The sequence below is a fragment of the Malaya genurostris genome, chromosome 2 (genome assembly GCF_030247185.1).
Source record: "Malaya genurostris strain Urasoe2022 chromosome 2, Malgen_1.1, whole genome shotgun sequence".
Classification (NCBI taxonomy): domain Eukaryota; kingdom Metazoa; phylum Arthropoda; class Insecta; order Diptera; family Culicidae; genus Malaya; species Malaya genurostris.
In genome coordinates this window covers 134,404,058-134,420,014 of record NC_080571.1, presented here as the reverse complement: position 1 = coordinate 134,420,014, position 15,957 = coordinate 134,404,058, and the positions used below count along the sequence as shown (strand labels likewise).

At 39.3% G+C, this 15,957-nt stretch overlaps 1 protein-coding gene across 6 annotated transcripts in view; it reads right to left on the bottom strand.

Moving 5' to 3' along the window:
* The window catches only part of LOC131429404 (GAS2-like protein pickled eggs), a 556,322-nt gene that overhangs the window by 68,393 nt on the left and 471,972 nt on the right, over positions 1–15,957 (bottom strand). For all 6 annotated transcript variants that reach the window (XM_058593488.1, XM_058593485.1, XM_058593486.1 and 3 more), the window contains 2 exons: positions 3,488–3,629; positions 3,035–3,425 (listed from right to left, as the gene is read on the bottom strand). In XM_058593488.1, the coding sequence (XP_058449471.1) occupies positions 3,035–3,425; positions 3,488–3,629 (533 nt within the window). The remainder of the gene's footprint in view (positions 1–3,034; positions 3,426–3,487; positions 3,630–15,957) is intronic.

Here is a 15,957-nt window from a genome sequence, read left to right as displayed (position 1 = left end):
ACTGGCCATTGAGCTGACAACTGCTTCAAAAAAGTTGTAGCTATTGGGAGGAATGTCGTTATAAGGGTCTTTAAGGTTCAGAAATATTGAATGCTGCGAAAATCCATTCTACAATTTCCGAAAACTTAAGTAATCCTGTTGGTGGCTGTGAAACGGACCCCACTGGATTATTGTCTTTTTTGTGCTAGTTCCTGGGTTGGTTTGTGAATTTGACAAACCATGGTTTTTAATTTTGCTTTTTAGATTTAACACGGAGATCTTTTTTTGAAGGTGTAATTTTAGGTGCCTTTTTTGGTAATTTGGGGGAGGACTTCTTCCTCTTAACGGAACTTTGAGGAGTGACAAACGATGTACCTTCACTATTTTCATCAGAGTCAGATTCCTATAACTCTAGTTTTGAAAAACCGTTTTCTGCTTCGAGTGAGGGGACATCAATTACTGTTTTAAGCCTTAGACCGTGCTTTAAAGACGGCTTAATTTTGTTTTTATGCAACTTAAATGCATCGCATGCTGTGAGATCATGAGGACTATCTCCAGAATAAACACATTTTTCAATGTCTATATCGCAATTATTACTCTTGTAGGGCCTTTCACATCGGATACATTCAGGCTTATTACTACAATAAGTAGCTGTATGCCCGAATTTTTTACACTTCGTGCAATTCGTAACATGCGGAACGAAAAGCCGAACAGGAAGACGAATTTCACCGATGTAGACATGGTTAGGCAACGCAGATCCGGCAAATGTCACACCAAACAATCGAAAGGATGATAGATCTTGTTCCCATCATTGATAGATGCTGAGAACAATTGCTTGCACTCTAGTATCTTAACTCCCTCAAGCATGGAGTTTTTGAAACGACCAACTCCATTTTTTAGTAAACTATCGGCTGCCAGACTTGCTTCAGTGACAACACCGTCAATTTCCACCTCCTTCGATGGAATATAAACTCGATATTCAATAGCGAATACTTCACAGGTTACAATTTCGCTTGCTGTTTCAAATCATTGCCAATAACTCGAATTTTATCTCTATTAACTTTAGAGCTTTCTACAACTTCGGAGAAATGTGATGTAAAATTCTTAGTAATTTGCATCAAATTCAATGCCTTTATTTTGCGTCGTGAATAGATTATCGATATACCAGTGGTACCCTCTAGATAATGTTTAGCGCTGGGAGTAATAATGTTCGTACTCGTCCAGTAAAGCCCATTCAAAGCACTTTAAAGTACTAAAGATCATCTTAAAGAACTAGTTAAATTTTGTCGCTTTCCTACTATTTTCTGAGCAACTATTGCCGAAACAAGACACACAGGAGAAGTTTAAATAATTTGCACCGTCACTAACACATTCAATTACGAACGACAATGCGCAAGTGGAAGTGATTATGTTGAAAACATCTTTATAAGTGATTATGTTGAAAACATCTTTATACTAGTAAACAAATATGCCGTGCGAAACAGAGTTGCCACGTATACAGATCAATATGTATTGTAGTCGTAAATTTTTAGTATTCGGCCAAAAACAAAAATGAACAAATTGTTAAAACAAAGGTTTCCACTTGATTTGCGCATTCTACTTTCCAGGCGTATCAGAACTGGTTAAACTTAAAGCAATATTATATATTTCTTTATCACAGTGATGTGGTCGTCCTGAAAAGGACGGGGTTTTCAACTCCTCGTCGTTACGGATGGCCAGCTGCAGATGGCGAGGGATGATTTTCGTTTTCTTGATGTCACGGGCAGCGTTACCGGCTAATTCCAACACTTCGGCAGCCAAGTACTCTATCACTGCCGCCAGATAGACCGGTGCACCGGCACCCTCGGCGTTCCCCTTCCGGAGCAAACGATGAATTCTGCCCCCAACTGGGAACTACAGACCAGCACGGTTTGAGCGTGACTTATATATATATATATATATATATATATATATATATATATATATATATATATATATATATATATATATATATATATATATATATATATATATATATGTATATATATATATATATATATATATATATATATATATATATATATATATATATATATATATATATATATATATATATATATATATATATATATATATATATATATATATATATATATATATATATGGTACTATTATTATTATTATTTTTATTATTATTATTAGTATTAAAATTACTCTTGCATACCGAAGATCGTCGATACATTTCAGACCAGGCCATTGCAATTGTCTCGTACTGAAATTTCGAGAAGAATCTGATATCTTCGAACTTCATAGCTTCAATAAAAATAAACTACAGCAAATTAAAAGGAATTGTTGCAAGTTTTGAATATTTAGTTGTTGAATAGTAGCTGTTTAATGTAATTTATCTGTACTTAATGTAGGTGCATCGCTTCAAACTCTATTAGTGCAAAAGGAGAAAGCTTGCACAATTCATACAATCAATCAACTAACTGATATTCGGAAAAGTGATGGGAGCGTGTCAGTTTTTTCGTATTCACGTCATCCAGTTATGCCTCTGGCATTACCCACCCGCCTTTTTTTATAACCAGTGTTTTCAACGGACACTGGAACTACCCCCCCCCCCCCCCCCCTTTGTGTACGTGACTGGGACCAAGACCCCACGGGCCCCGCTCTGGGTACGTGACTGGCGTGATGTACACGTTATACGGTTGAAATTTCGTGACACGTACTATAAACAACTGGCTGCGATACCGAACACCGCAGCAGACGAGAACGACCGGAACCGGTATTTTCCTCAACTTTGATTCATACAAGGTATTAGTATTTTATGGTATTATTTACGTTTATGAGAAAGAGAAAAAACAACTAGTAACTAGTGATTAATACCTTTAGAAACAATCGAAGTTATGAAAATAAATAAATATAGTGCAAATTATGGTGCATTGATATAGTGGAGAACAATGAATAGTTAACAAGCTCTATTAATTCGCTTTCCAAGCACTGATTTTCCAGCATTGGTCCAACACCACTTGGTTTTGTATGGAAGTTCTTATAATATTTATGGTCTAACAATTACCATTTCTTTCCGCTTCATTATTCGATGTTTGCCTGCACAGCGAAACACGTGGATGTGTTTGAGCAACATTCGGTTGTACTACTCCTAAACTGCGGTAACCCTCGTCACTGATTTCACTACCATTGTCACTGACGTTTTCGTACTTATTTGATTTGTCATCACTCCCAGACTCAGTCTTTCCTTCATGAACGTTGGAATCTTCTTGATTACACTCGAAATATAGTTTTGCTTGTTGCACATTAAGACTAGTAATATTTCCAGTGCTCTGGACAATATTATGACTCGAATCCAGTGATTTTGTTTTTTTCTTTACATCTGAACAACGAGGACTAGGTGATACTGATCGACGCATTAATTTCGGAGAAGCAAGATATCCACTTTTTTCGGGAATCTGTGAACAACATTTTTTATATAACGACTTCTTGTAAATTATGTGCAATCTGAGTTACTTACTATCACATTATGATTAATTTTAGATTGAGCACTAGGACTCCGGCTACGACTTCGAGCACGCCTTGGTGGTGACAAAGCGAGACCGAGGCTTTCCATATTAGGAGTACTAGTTCCATTAGACTTGCATACTGGTGACGGCGATCTGAAATAGATATAATTGCGAATACCTGTTTTAATCTACCTTGTAGTGTATTGATGTATTTCTCATATCACTCATACACAATGTTGTGATATGTTTCAAAATAATTTTCTTTGATTATTAAAAGATAAGTTTTTCTACAAAATAAAACAGTTCTACGACCGTTTAGGTATTTTTGAGAAAACGAAACGAATTCAACTATTGCAGATATTTCCGGATCCGATATAATCACAGACGGTTTGTATGGTTATCAAATAACATGGCCTACAAACTCTATTGTTGTTTTTGTCCAATTAAGAAGAATTTATATGCTATCACTAGTCTTTCCATTTGAACCTAAGTTCGAGAAAATCTGGCAAGCCATTTCTGAGAAAACTGACTAAGTTACATTTTAGACTACAGTCTGTTACATAAGCGCGTGGTCACGATTTCTCGCAATCAGTAAAGTGAAATGGTGTCATTTTGTTAACACAAAGTAGTGATGGGTAATTCATAATCAATTTGTAGTCAACCAGTTCGCGCGTGTTTTTAATTTGCTCCAAGAGCCGTGGTGCGCGAGTTTATTTAATTTGCACTTTAATCAAAACAGTAAAGACTGTCCCAGAAAGTATGAACGCATTTTGATTTCGCTGTAAATAATTCACAAGTGTTGGATATTCAAATTTTATTCGATATACTGATAATATTAGACTACCACAACAGAATATTATTCTCAACATTTGCTACTTAGCCATTGTGGACTAGCTGGTGCACCTTCTTGCGAACGTTCCTCATTAAATTGCGTACAGACTTCTTTGTGACAAGTTTTGACACTTTTTTCCAATCTTTTTTGAACTGTTGAATGGTTTCGGCCGAGACATGTTTCCTAAGATGTGCCTTCGTCAATGCCCAGAATTCCTCAATTGGTCGAAGTTGTGGGCAATTTGGTGGATTCATGTCTTTTGGGACGAAAGTGATATTTTTGGTAGTATACCATTCTACAGTTGATCTCGAGTAGTGGCAAGAAGCAAGATCTCGCCAGAAAACAACAGTATCCTTGTGGCTTCGAATCATGGGTAGAAGTCGGTTTTGTAAACATTCCTTGATGTATATTTCGCTGTTCATTGAAGCAGTGGTGATGAAGGGGTTCGAAGTCTTACCGCAGCTACAAATAGCTTGCCAGACCATAGCTTTCTTACCAAATTTTTCGATTTCAATCGATGTCTCGGACAGGTTTAACACTTGCTCTTCTCGCACCGTATAATATTGTGGTCCCGGCAAGGATTTGCAATCGAGTTTCACGTAGGTTTCGTCGTCCATGATTATGCAAATCAAATTTCCAGCAAGAATCGTATTGTACAGCTTTCGAACCCTCCGCCTGAACGATGCTTCTAGTTTCGGACTAAGTTTTGGTTGTTTCTGATTCTTATAGGTTTGAAAATTCAAACGTTCATTAGTACGAAGAATATTTGACTTCGAGGTGCCCACTTTTTTGGCCACATCCCGAACGGAAACCTCCTTCTTTTTTTCTTCTTACTTACCTTACCTAACAGCTATAGGCCTGGGGTGTTCTTTGCTGTATCAAGCATACGTCTCCACATAACTCGGTCCACGGCTGCTCGTCGCCAGCCACTCAAGGCACGGATGCTTCTGAGATCACCCTCCACTTGATCGATCCACCTTGCTCGCTGCGCTCCTCTTCTTCTTGTACCAGTCGGATTAGATTCAAGAACCATTTTCACTGGGCTGTCGTCCGACATCTTTATGACATGCCCAGCCCATCGTAGACGTCCGATTTTAGCTGTCCGTACGATAGGTGGTTCTCCTAGCAGCTGTTGCAATTCGTGATTCATACGCCGTCTCCACGTTCTGTCTCCCATCTGCACTCCGCCATAGATGGTCCTCAGTACCTTTCTTTCGAAAACACTGAGAGCGCGTTGGTCCTCTGTCAGCATAGTCCAGGTCTCGTGGTCATAGAGAACAACCGGTCTAATAAGCGTTTTGTAGATGGTCAATTTCGTGCGGTTGCGTACTTTTCTCGATCGGAGGGTTTCTCTGAGTCCAAAGTACACACGATTCCCTGCCAAAATACGTCTATGAATTTCTCTGCTGGTGTCATTATTGGCGGTCACCAGTGAGCCCAAATAAACGAACTCGTCAACCACCTCGATATCGTCACCGTCTATCGAAATTCGTGGTGGGAGGCGTAGTGTTTCTTCTCTAGAGACTCTTTCTCTCAAGTATTTTGTTTTCGTAATCCTAGAAATCATTCAGTGCAGCGCGCTAGCCAGTGCCTCTCCTCCATGTTTGAGCAGCTCGCCTGGCAACTGGTCATTGCCTGCGGCTTTGTTGTTCCTCAGTTTGCCGATCTCCTCACTTATCTCCGACAGATCAAGGGCTGGGAATCTGTCGTCGGCTGAGCGTGCGCCCAGATTGATTCCTGTACCGTTCTCTGTATCTTGTGCTTCGTCATTCAGATGCTCGTCATAGTACTGCTTCCACCTGTCGATCACCTCACGTTCGTTCGTGAGAAGGTTACCACTGGTATCTCTGCACATTTTGGCCTGTGGCGTGTGAGTGGTTCAACTTCTCATAGAACTTCCATGTGTCATGTGCGCGGTACAGCTGTTCCATCGCTTCGCGATCTTGGTCTTCCCGGAAAACCATGTTTTGTCTGTTCCGCGCCTGTCTGTATCGTTCCTCGTTCACTCTAGTGCGGTGTTGCAGCATCCTCGCCCTTGCTGCATTCTTCTCTTCGACCAACTACTGACATTCGCCGTCAAACCAGTCATTTCCTCGATTCGATAACCTCGTATATAGAACGGTTGCAGCAGTGCTACTCACGGCTGACCTTATGTTCCTCCAGCCGTCTTCAAGATTAGCCGCGCCAAGCTGCTCTTCCGTTGGTAGCACTGGCTCCAGTTCTTGCGCGTATTCCTCTGCAGTACGAATGCTACGTAGCTGCTCGAGATTGAGTCCCGGCGTTCCTGTGCGATGAGTATTGTGTACCGTCGATAGTTTTGAGCGCATACAAACCGCGACAAGGTAGTTTTCAGAATCAATATTGGCACTGCGGTAGGGGCGGACATTGATGACGTCGAAGAAGAATCGCCCGTCGATGAGAACGTGGTCGATTTGATTTTCCGTATGTTGATCCGGTGATCTCCAGGTGGCTTTGTGGATATCTTTGCAGGGGAAGAAGGTGCTTCGAACTACCATTCCTCGGGAGGCTGCAAAGTTTACGCATCGTTGCCCGTTGTCGTTTGTTACCGCGTGTAGGCTCTCCAGCCCGATCACGGGTCTGTACATTGCCTCCCGGCCTACCTGAGCATTCATGTCGCCGATGACGAGTTTTACATCCCGCCGTGGGCAGCTGTCGTAGGTTTGTTCCAGGTGCGCGTAGAATGCTTCCTTCTCGTCATCGGGTCTCGTCTCATGTGGGCAGTGCACGTTGATGATGCTGTAATTGAAGAAACGGCCCTTGATCTTCAATACGCACATTCTATCACTGATTGGCTGCCACTCAATCACGCGCTGGCGCATCTTGCCCAACACTACAAATCCCGTTCCTAGAACGTTGGTGGTGCCATAGCTCTGGTAGAAGGTAGCCGCTCGATGCCCACTTTTCCACACCTTCTGTTCCGTCCAACAAAGTTCCTGCAGTGCTACGACATCGAAGTCGTGGATTTGAAGCTCATCATGCAGCATTCGGTCGTATCCTGGGAAGCCAAGCGATTTGCAGTTCCATGTGCCAAGCTTCCAATCGTAGTCCTTATTTCGTCGCGTAGGTTTTTGCCGATTATTTCGAGTCGTATTTATATCCTGATTATTCGTACCAAGTGTTTTCCGGGCGGCATGTTAGGCCTGCACCAACTCGCCGGAGGGTTTAGAATCCCACACTGACAATCAATCGCAAGGGAACCAAACAGATAGCAAATAATGTACAGTAAGGAAGCGCAAGAGAGTCTCGATAAATCAATTCGCAAGTATAGGCAGTTCCATCCGCAGAAATTCAATCGTGTAGTGAATCTAGAGGATGTATTCAAACGATTTCTTTTAACGTCTGATCCTGTAATAGCATTATCGAGTAGAGTAACAACCTACGTGAGTGTACTCCATCTTCAAGATTATGCAGCTGAATTAGTTTTAACACGCTGGAAGACAACAATACCTTATTTTAATATATATAGCTAATAAATGTCTCATATGAAAGAGCATTTTTGAATGAAAAAACCCAATGTTTGAACACAATTTAAAAAATTTAAAAAAATATCTCCACATTTTTTTTATAAACATGCTCGAAAGTATTTTCTATCAAATGAAAGAAACCGATCTTTTTTTCATTTGCTCCAATGTTAGATAAAGCAAATTAAAAATGATCTGTTTTTGAATTAGTTTTACTCATAACTTCGGTTTAGAAAATGCTACCTGAATGCGCTAGTTATGAAAAGATTGGTTTCAACAAACTCTAAAAGATATTCGAAGACACCAAAATCGAGAAGTGAAAATTAAGAAAGCTAGAGCAAAAAATCTGATTTTTTTAGGAACACCCTAAGTTGCTCTATCAAAATAACTGTAACACTAAAACCGTTAGAGTGTTTTCGACAAAGTTGCATGATATAAGTTTTCCTACAATTTTGCCGAAGGATGCAGTCCTCTATCTCAACACATACGGAAAATAATTTTTGGATCACCCTAATAATAAGAACCACCATAATTCCATATGCTTCAAAATATGGCTTATCTTTCACTGATCATTTGTTCGGAAGACATCATAGCTCTAAAGTATAAGACCAAGTCACAAATGTTTTTGTCCCTCTAAATTGTGGATCCGGACCACTGTGCAGTGGCGACATCGACGAGTGGCTCAGTTTTCAGGATCTTTTGACTTCTCCCATTCATTGGAAGTCTGATTTGCCGGGAGTGGAAAAATTCCACTATCTCAAGGGATGTTTGCAAGGTGAACCAAAAGGCCGTTACAAATTACAAAGGCGAATTATCTAGTTGCTTGGGAAATGCTTCTGAAAAGATATAACAACAGCAAGTTACTAAGAAGATTGAATCATTGTTCAAACTGCCTAGTCTCGCGAAGGAGTCGGCTTCTGAATTACACGTCCTCTTGGAAAATTTCGAAAGAATAGTTCAAACTTTGGATCAAACTGTACAATCGAGTGATTATAGGGATTTGCTACTCGTTAATCTCCTCACCACACGGTTTGATCCGGAGGGTGGGAAGAATGCTCGTCTAGCAGGAAAATAGATACGCTTAAGGACCTTACGGATTTTTTTCAACGTCGTGTTTAGGTGTAAGAATCGTTGCCAACAAGAGCATTTGAAGGTAGAAGCAATCAGCATGCACAACCACACTCAAAACCGAAGCTTTCTCCTGTGAAGAACAGCTACAATGCGACACATGCGTCTGTGGGATGATGCGTTGTATGTTCGGCGAATCATTTGTTGTACCAGTGTTGAGCCTTTCAACGGATGTCGGTAACCGAACGGGACGCATTACTTCGAACTAATTCCCTATGTCGTAACTGTTTCCGACATGGACATCAGGCAAGAGACTGCCATTCGAAATTTTCCTGTCGGACATGTAAGGGTCGGCATCACACTATGGTTTGTTTCAAACGAGGAAAGGGTAGCAACGATAAGGAGACAAATAACGGAACTGTCATTTCTGCCAAGGATACACCAGCTTCATCATCTTCTTCTCAAATGTCCACACTTGGTACCGCTAATGTGTCATACCATATGGAGCACGCCAATGTTATTGGTGAGACTCTTTTCTAGTGTCACCAATGTTATTGACCGCAAAGACTCCTTTCTGCCACCAATATAATTGGCTAGAGAAACCAGCTCCTCTTTGGAGCCACCAATGCACAGTGGTCCGGATCCACAATTTAAGAGGGACAAAACATTTATGGCTTAGCCTTATACTTAAGAGATATGAAGTCTTCAGAACAAATGATCAGTGAAAGATAAGCCATAATTTGAAACATATGGTATTAGGGTGGTTCTTATTATTAGGGTGATCCAAAAATTATTTTCCGTATGTGTTGAGATAGAGGACTGCGCCCTTCAGCAAAATTGTAGAAAAACTTATATCAAGCAACTTTGTCAAAAACACTATTGTACTATCTCTAACGGTTTTAGTGTTACAGCTATTTTAATAGAGCAACTTAGGGTGTTCCTAAAAACAGATTTTTTGCTCTAGCTTTCTTATTTTTCACTTCTCGTTTTTGGTGTCTTTGAATATCTTTTAGAGTTTGTTGAAACAAATTTTGTCGTGAATACGACTTACTTTACTATGGGGTGCCTTTTCAAAATTTACCCTCTGAGAGAGTGATAAGTTTTTGATCGTGAATATCTCTTGTTGTATCTAACGAATAAACATAATTTTTGCTACATGCCATCGGAAATATTATCACAATTTTATGATCAAATTTTCAGTTGTGTGACATACTCTCAAATAATTCAAAATTAAACTTTTCTGAAATGTTTGGTATAAACGAGTATCAAAGAGGATAATTAATAAGGCGCGTTTGCCTTTCTCGTATTTTTAAAGCTCATAGCTCAGTGATCTGTGAAAGGATTTATATAATCTAACTACCAATAGAATCGAAATTTTTCAACTTAAGCGTGTAAAGAAAAAGCATTGAGGTATTTCAATAGTACACTATTGAAAAACCTGTCGCATTTGACCCATGTCAACACCAGCCAATCAGAACGCGTTCTGAGGAAGAGAACAAAATATCTGCTGCTGTACAACAAATCGTTCGAGGAAATGTTCCGAACAGTGTTTAATATCGTAGTGAGTTCCACAATTTGGTCCTTCTGGAAGGCAGGAATGAATCCCGTACAGCATCCGAATAGTTTCTTTCAATGAAATGCAAATCCGAAATGAAATATCGAAATTAAAATTCTGTATGCTGCTATTTTTATAGCCGTTAGGACCGCCCATTAGTGAAAAAAGCTACAAACGAAATCAGGTAAAAACAAACCTCTCAACAAAAATTGGATCAGTTTGGATTCTATCGCCACTGCGAGCAGATATATTTTGTGTCGTTTGTAAAGCTAGTTTCGCTTCCGACAAGAGCGAATACATCACAGCTGCCAGTCATTTGCATTGGAAAAAACGCAACAGTGGAGAGCATTACACAAAATCATCCGTTCTAATGGTTCTAAAAGTTTTCTAAAGAACTATTAGGATTTCTTGCTCGCAAATCGAAGGGAAATATCCTCAGTTTAGTGCAAATCTAGAACTGTTTGATTTGGTTTTTGCACTTTTCGCTGTGTGAAATCCACAGTAATCTAGATCCAGTGAAGCCTTCTTTGTTTTTGCGAAAAATGTGGAAAAGGGGAATGCGTGCATAATTCATACAATTGATCAACTAATTGATATTCAGAAGTGTTAAGGAACATGTCAGTTGTTTTCGTATTCACGACATCCAGTTATGTCTCTGACATTACCCACCCGCCTTTTTTGATGACTAGTGAATTCAGGTAGCGTTTTCTGAAGCCAAGTTATGAGCAAAACTAATTCAAAAACAGATCATTTTCAAACTGCTATATCTAACATTGGAGCAAATGAAAAAAAAATCTGTTTCTTTCATTTAATAGAAAATACTTTCGAGCATGTTTATAAAAAAATGGCGGAGGAGATATTTTTTTTATTTTTTAAATTGTGTTCAAACATTGGGTTTTTCCATTCAAAAATGCTCTTTCATGTAAGACATTTATTAGCTATATAAATTAAAATAAGGTAGTGCTGTCTTCTAGCGTGTTAAAAATAAATTCAGCTGCAAAATCGGGAAGATGGAGTACACTCACGTTTGTTGTTACTCTATTCGATAATGCTATTACAGGATCAGACGCCAAAATAAATCGTTTGAATACATTCTCTAGATTCACTAAACGATTGAATTTCTGCGGATGGAACTGCCTATACTTGCGAATTGATTTATCGAGACTCTCTTGCGCTTCCTTACTGTACATTATTTGCTATCTGTTTGGTTCCCTTGCGTTTGATTGTTGAGCAAGAATACTGGATAATCTGGAACAACAATTATCCTTCATCTGTTTCCCTTTGCCGCCCAAAATAATCATCTTTCAAAAGTAAAACACGGAACTAACAAAGCAGGAAGTTAACAAAGTAAATGCAGAAATTGCAGAGTTTTCTCTCACAGTACTTGGGAAAGTATTTGTATCAACGAAGCTAGTGTTCTGCCTGAACGATACGAAAGTGTTAAACGACATAACAGGCACACACTCCCAAGCTTGGTACATATGCAATTGCTCAGGAAAAGCTCTGAATTTTTCAAAAACTGAAACAAATGAGAAGGACCCAGACAGATATCAATTTGTAATTTCGCCTCTATACGCGATGATTCGATCTAGGGAACTTTTGATAAAAGTGAGTTATTGTTTGCACATTGAGAAACCGATATGGCGCGTGTCCCGGCAAAATCAGCATGTCAAGATACGAGAGACAAACATACGAACGGCATTAAAAGGGCAGCTAGGGTTGCGTATTGGCAAAAACATCATATTAACAATATATCCAGCTCTCACATTTCCAGAATAAAACATTGACATCCTTTTTTGCGAGCATGGTGCCCTCAGGTGAGTCCGCATCGAATCTCGTACATAGAAGTAGAGAAGAGAAATGTCAAATTCACGCGCGCCAAAATAGCAGCACTGCACACCCACATAATTGACATGATATGTTGAAAGTGAAGCCGTGCGATGGCGTTCCTATACTGAAGATTGATTCCGCTCCAAGCTGACAGGGTCTGGTATTGGTAAAACATTACCTGGAGGCGGCAACTCGAATGATGGAATATGTACCCGTAGATTTTTCAAAGAATATAACACAGTAGCGCAAATCACCGAGTTAAATGGAAATATACTTGAACGGTTTTTTATAATCTTAACGTTGATAAACAGCAATGTGAAGATTTCGGTACCTGCTTTCCAGGAGTTTGCTGAACAAATAAGAATTCGTTTTGTAGAGCTGTATGGATGGTATGCTCTGTCGCCAACCGTGCTTAAACTTCTGGTGCATGGGACTGCAATTATAAAACATGCTTTGCTTGCTATTGGTATGTACAGTAAGAACATGCAAGAGAGTCAAAATAAATCAATTCGCAAGAATAGGAAGTTCGATCCGCAGAAATTCAATCGTTTAGTGAATCTAGAGGATGTATTCAAACGATTTCTTTTAACGTCTGATCCTGTAATAGCATTATCGAATAGAGTAACAACCAATGTGAGTGTACTTCATCTTCCCGATTATGCAGTTGAATTAGGGTGCAGTCCTCTATCTCAACACACACGGAAAATAATTTTTATATCACCCTAATAATAAGAACCACCCTAATACCATAGGCTTCAAAATATGAATTATCTTTCACTGATCATTTGTTCTGAACACATCATAGCTCTAAACTATAAGGCTAAGCCATAAATGTTTTTGTCCCCCTAAATTGTGGATCCGGACCAATGTGCAATATTACTGGTGAGACTCTTTTCTAAAGTCACCAATGTTATTGACCGCAGAGATTCCTTTCTGCAGCCACCAATATTGTGAGGTTCTGTTTTGAAGCCTAGTGTAATTGTTTCGCAGCCGGATAGCACTCGTAACGGTCTATCCACCTTGAAATCAATATACCTGGCTTGTTTTCGGACAAGTAAGTTACCCTCTGACTGCAGTGAATTGCAAGTGTTTTATTTTAACGAAATCTTAACTATATATATACGAGTATTTTCCTTACAACAAATGTAAATGTTGCGCAACAGTAACCGCAACATTCCCGGTTTTCTCTTTCCATCCCATTGCGGGATCCTATCTCACACGGATACCTAGCTATGTCAGCGCGTGCATCTAGTTTTACCTGCTTGTTAACAAAGGTATTATTTACTTCATACATCCTGGTGCGCGGCTCAGACCGACCTGTGTGTTTACATATGTTGGCCCTTATCGAAAGCTGAGCGGAAAAATTTTATTGCTCTAAATGTGGAAATTCCTATATTTGGCCCTAGACCCGCTTGAAGAGCGGCTTATCTCGGCTTGCACACAAAATCATAAATCTATCTGCTTTATTCAGGCACTACAACCGCATGAAGAGCGGTTTAGTTTTGTTCATTATTTTCTTAATACTTTACAATGTCTAGACCCACTATTTGGGCCATCGGATAAAATCCCTGATTTGATTTAATTATAAAACTAATATAATTGAATTATTAAACTGGTCCGTAACATTTCGGCCCTGACAAATTAATAAATTTATTAAATATGAACGGACCATTTATATATGATTCACTTTCTTTACAGCTGTGACTCGACTTCGGAGTCAGTAGTTCTAGTTGGATGACCTCTACGACAAACTATTTATGATCCCTCTGCGTTGGACCTGGTTTAGATGTTCGACGTCTTCTGGTTAGATTTGTGTTCCAGAATTTTGCACATCAATAAAACACAAAGTGTCGTTATTATAATACCGACCAGGAATAATAACGCGCCAAACCAAATACGATGATAAATGTTTATCGGTTCCTCAGTTTCCACTTTATCTAGAAAATTCCGACCATGGTGTTGTTGGTCTTTCTGTCGTCGTGTTGTCAATCTGCGACCTTGGCTTAAAATAGGTAAACGTTGCCTTGTTACTAATTTCCATGGTTGCATAAATTGTTTCCTTTTTCGCTTGTATCTTGCATTCTGGTGTCATCTCGACAATTGCTGCTTCGTATGGCGGTGAAATTGTTGTATTTTCACAATGAACTACGATCGTGCTGGGATTATTCGTATAATAAAGTACAGAGTTCCGCACAAGAAGATGTACGAGGTCTGTTCAAAAAGTTCCCGGAATTTTTTAATTGCGCGCGTCTGGAGAGTCCGGTGGTCAAATATTTTTTATTGTTTTGATACATATGTCCCTAATGTATGGTGAAATTTTCAGCTGTATTCATTGTTTACATTCTGTCTTGTAGCGGCTGGTGTAGACGTGTTTTTTTGAGCTCGGCGATTTTTGTCTTGGTGACGTTGGGTGCTTCCACGTGGACGATTGTGCTTTTGTTTCGACATCATAACCGTACACCCATGTTTCATCACCAGTTATGACCCTTTCAAGTAAATTTGGATCGTCGTTTAACAGCTCCTGAGCGATGGTAATGCGTTTGTTTTTTTGATCAAAATTCAGCAGTTTTGGAACGAATTTTGCTGCCACTCGTTTCATACCCAAAACATTTGAAAATATATGATGGCATGAGCCAACTGATATGCCAACTTCATCAGCAACTTCTCTAATAGTGATTCGGCGATCATCCATAATAATTTTTTCCACTTTTCCCACATTTTCATCGATTATTGACGTGCTGGGTCGACCGGAGCGTTCGTCGTCTTCAACGTCTTCGCGGCCATCTTGGAAACGCTTATACCACTCGTAAACACTTGTTTTTTTCATAGCAGACTCACCGTAGGCTCTCTGTAACATTTCGCACACTTGGTTACACTTTATTTCATTTTTCACGCAAAATTTAATACAAATTCTTTGACTCTTCAATTCTTCCATTGTTTAAACTAACAAAAATCGCCGAGCTCAAAAAACACGTCCACACCAGCCGCTACAAGACAGAATGTAAACAATGAATACAGCTGAAAATTTCACCATACATTAGGGACATATGTACCAACACAATAAAAAAAATTTTGACCACCGGACTCTCCAGACGCGCGCAATTAAAAAATTCCGGGAACTTTTTGAACAGACCTCGTATTAGTCGTGTATATTAGTTACCAGGTAATCGATTAACTATACATCCGATTTTTGGTTCCATATGTAATATTGCAGCAGATATGCAGTCGGGTGCCTTTAATATTTTAGGTTGATTCATTAGAAAATAACTGCTGTTTAATGCTACCAATTCCTTCGACGAGTAGAAGTATTCTCCTTTGACAATTAAAGCAATATATGGGTTTTCTACAGAGATTGTTGTTTTATTCTCGTGATGTGGAATGGCCACCACATTGAAAATTTCATAAATTTCCTTATTGATAATTAACGCCGTCATGGTAATCATTATTGTGCCGTTCACTGTCTTTGAATCTTATTGAATTGCAGAAGTGTGATCTAAAAGCTTGTACCCATTCGGCAATAGTTCAATAATGATATGCAATATTTGCTGAAGTTCTATTTTATCCAAAGAATATGAACGAATCCTTCTATATTTTGCCAATATTTCGTCGATTATTTCCCGAGCAAGAATCACTATCTCCATGGCTTTTCTTTGAGTTACAGCGGCACGATTTTCCGTATAGTAAATTTTAAGTTTTTCCATTCCGTCATGAAGG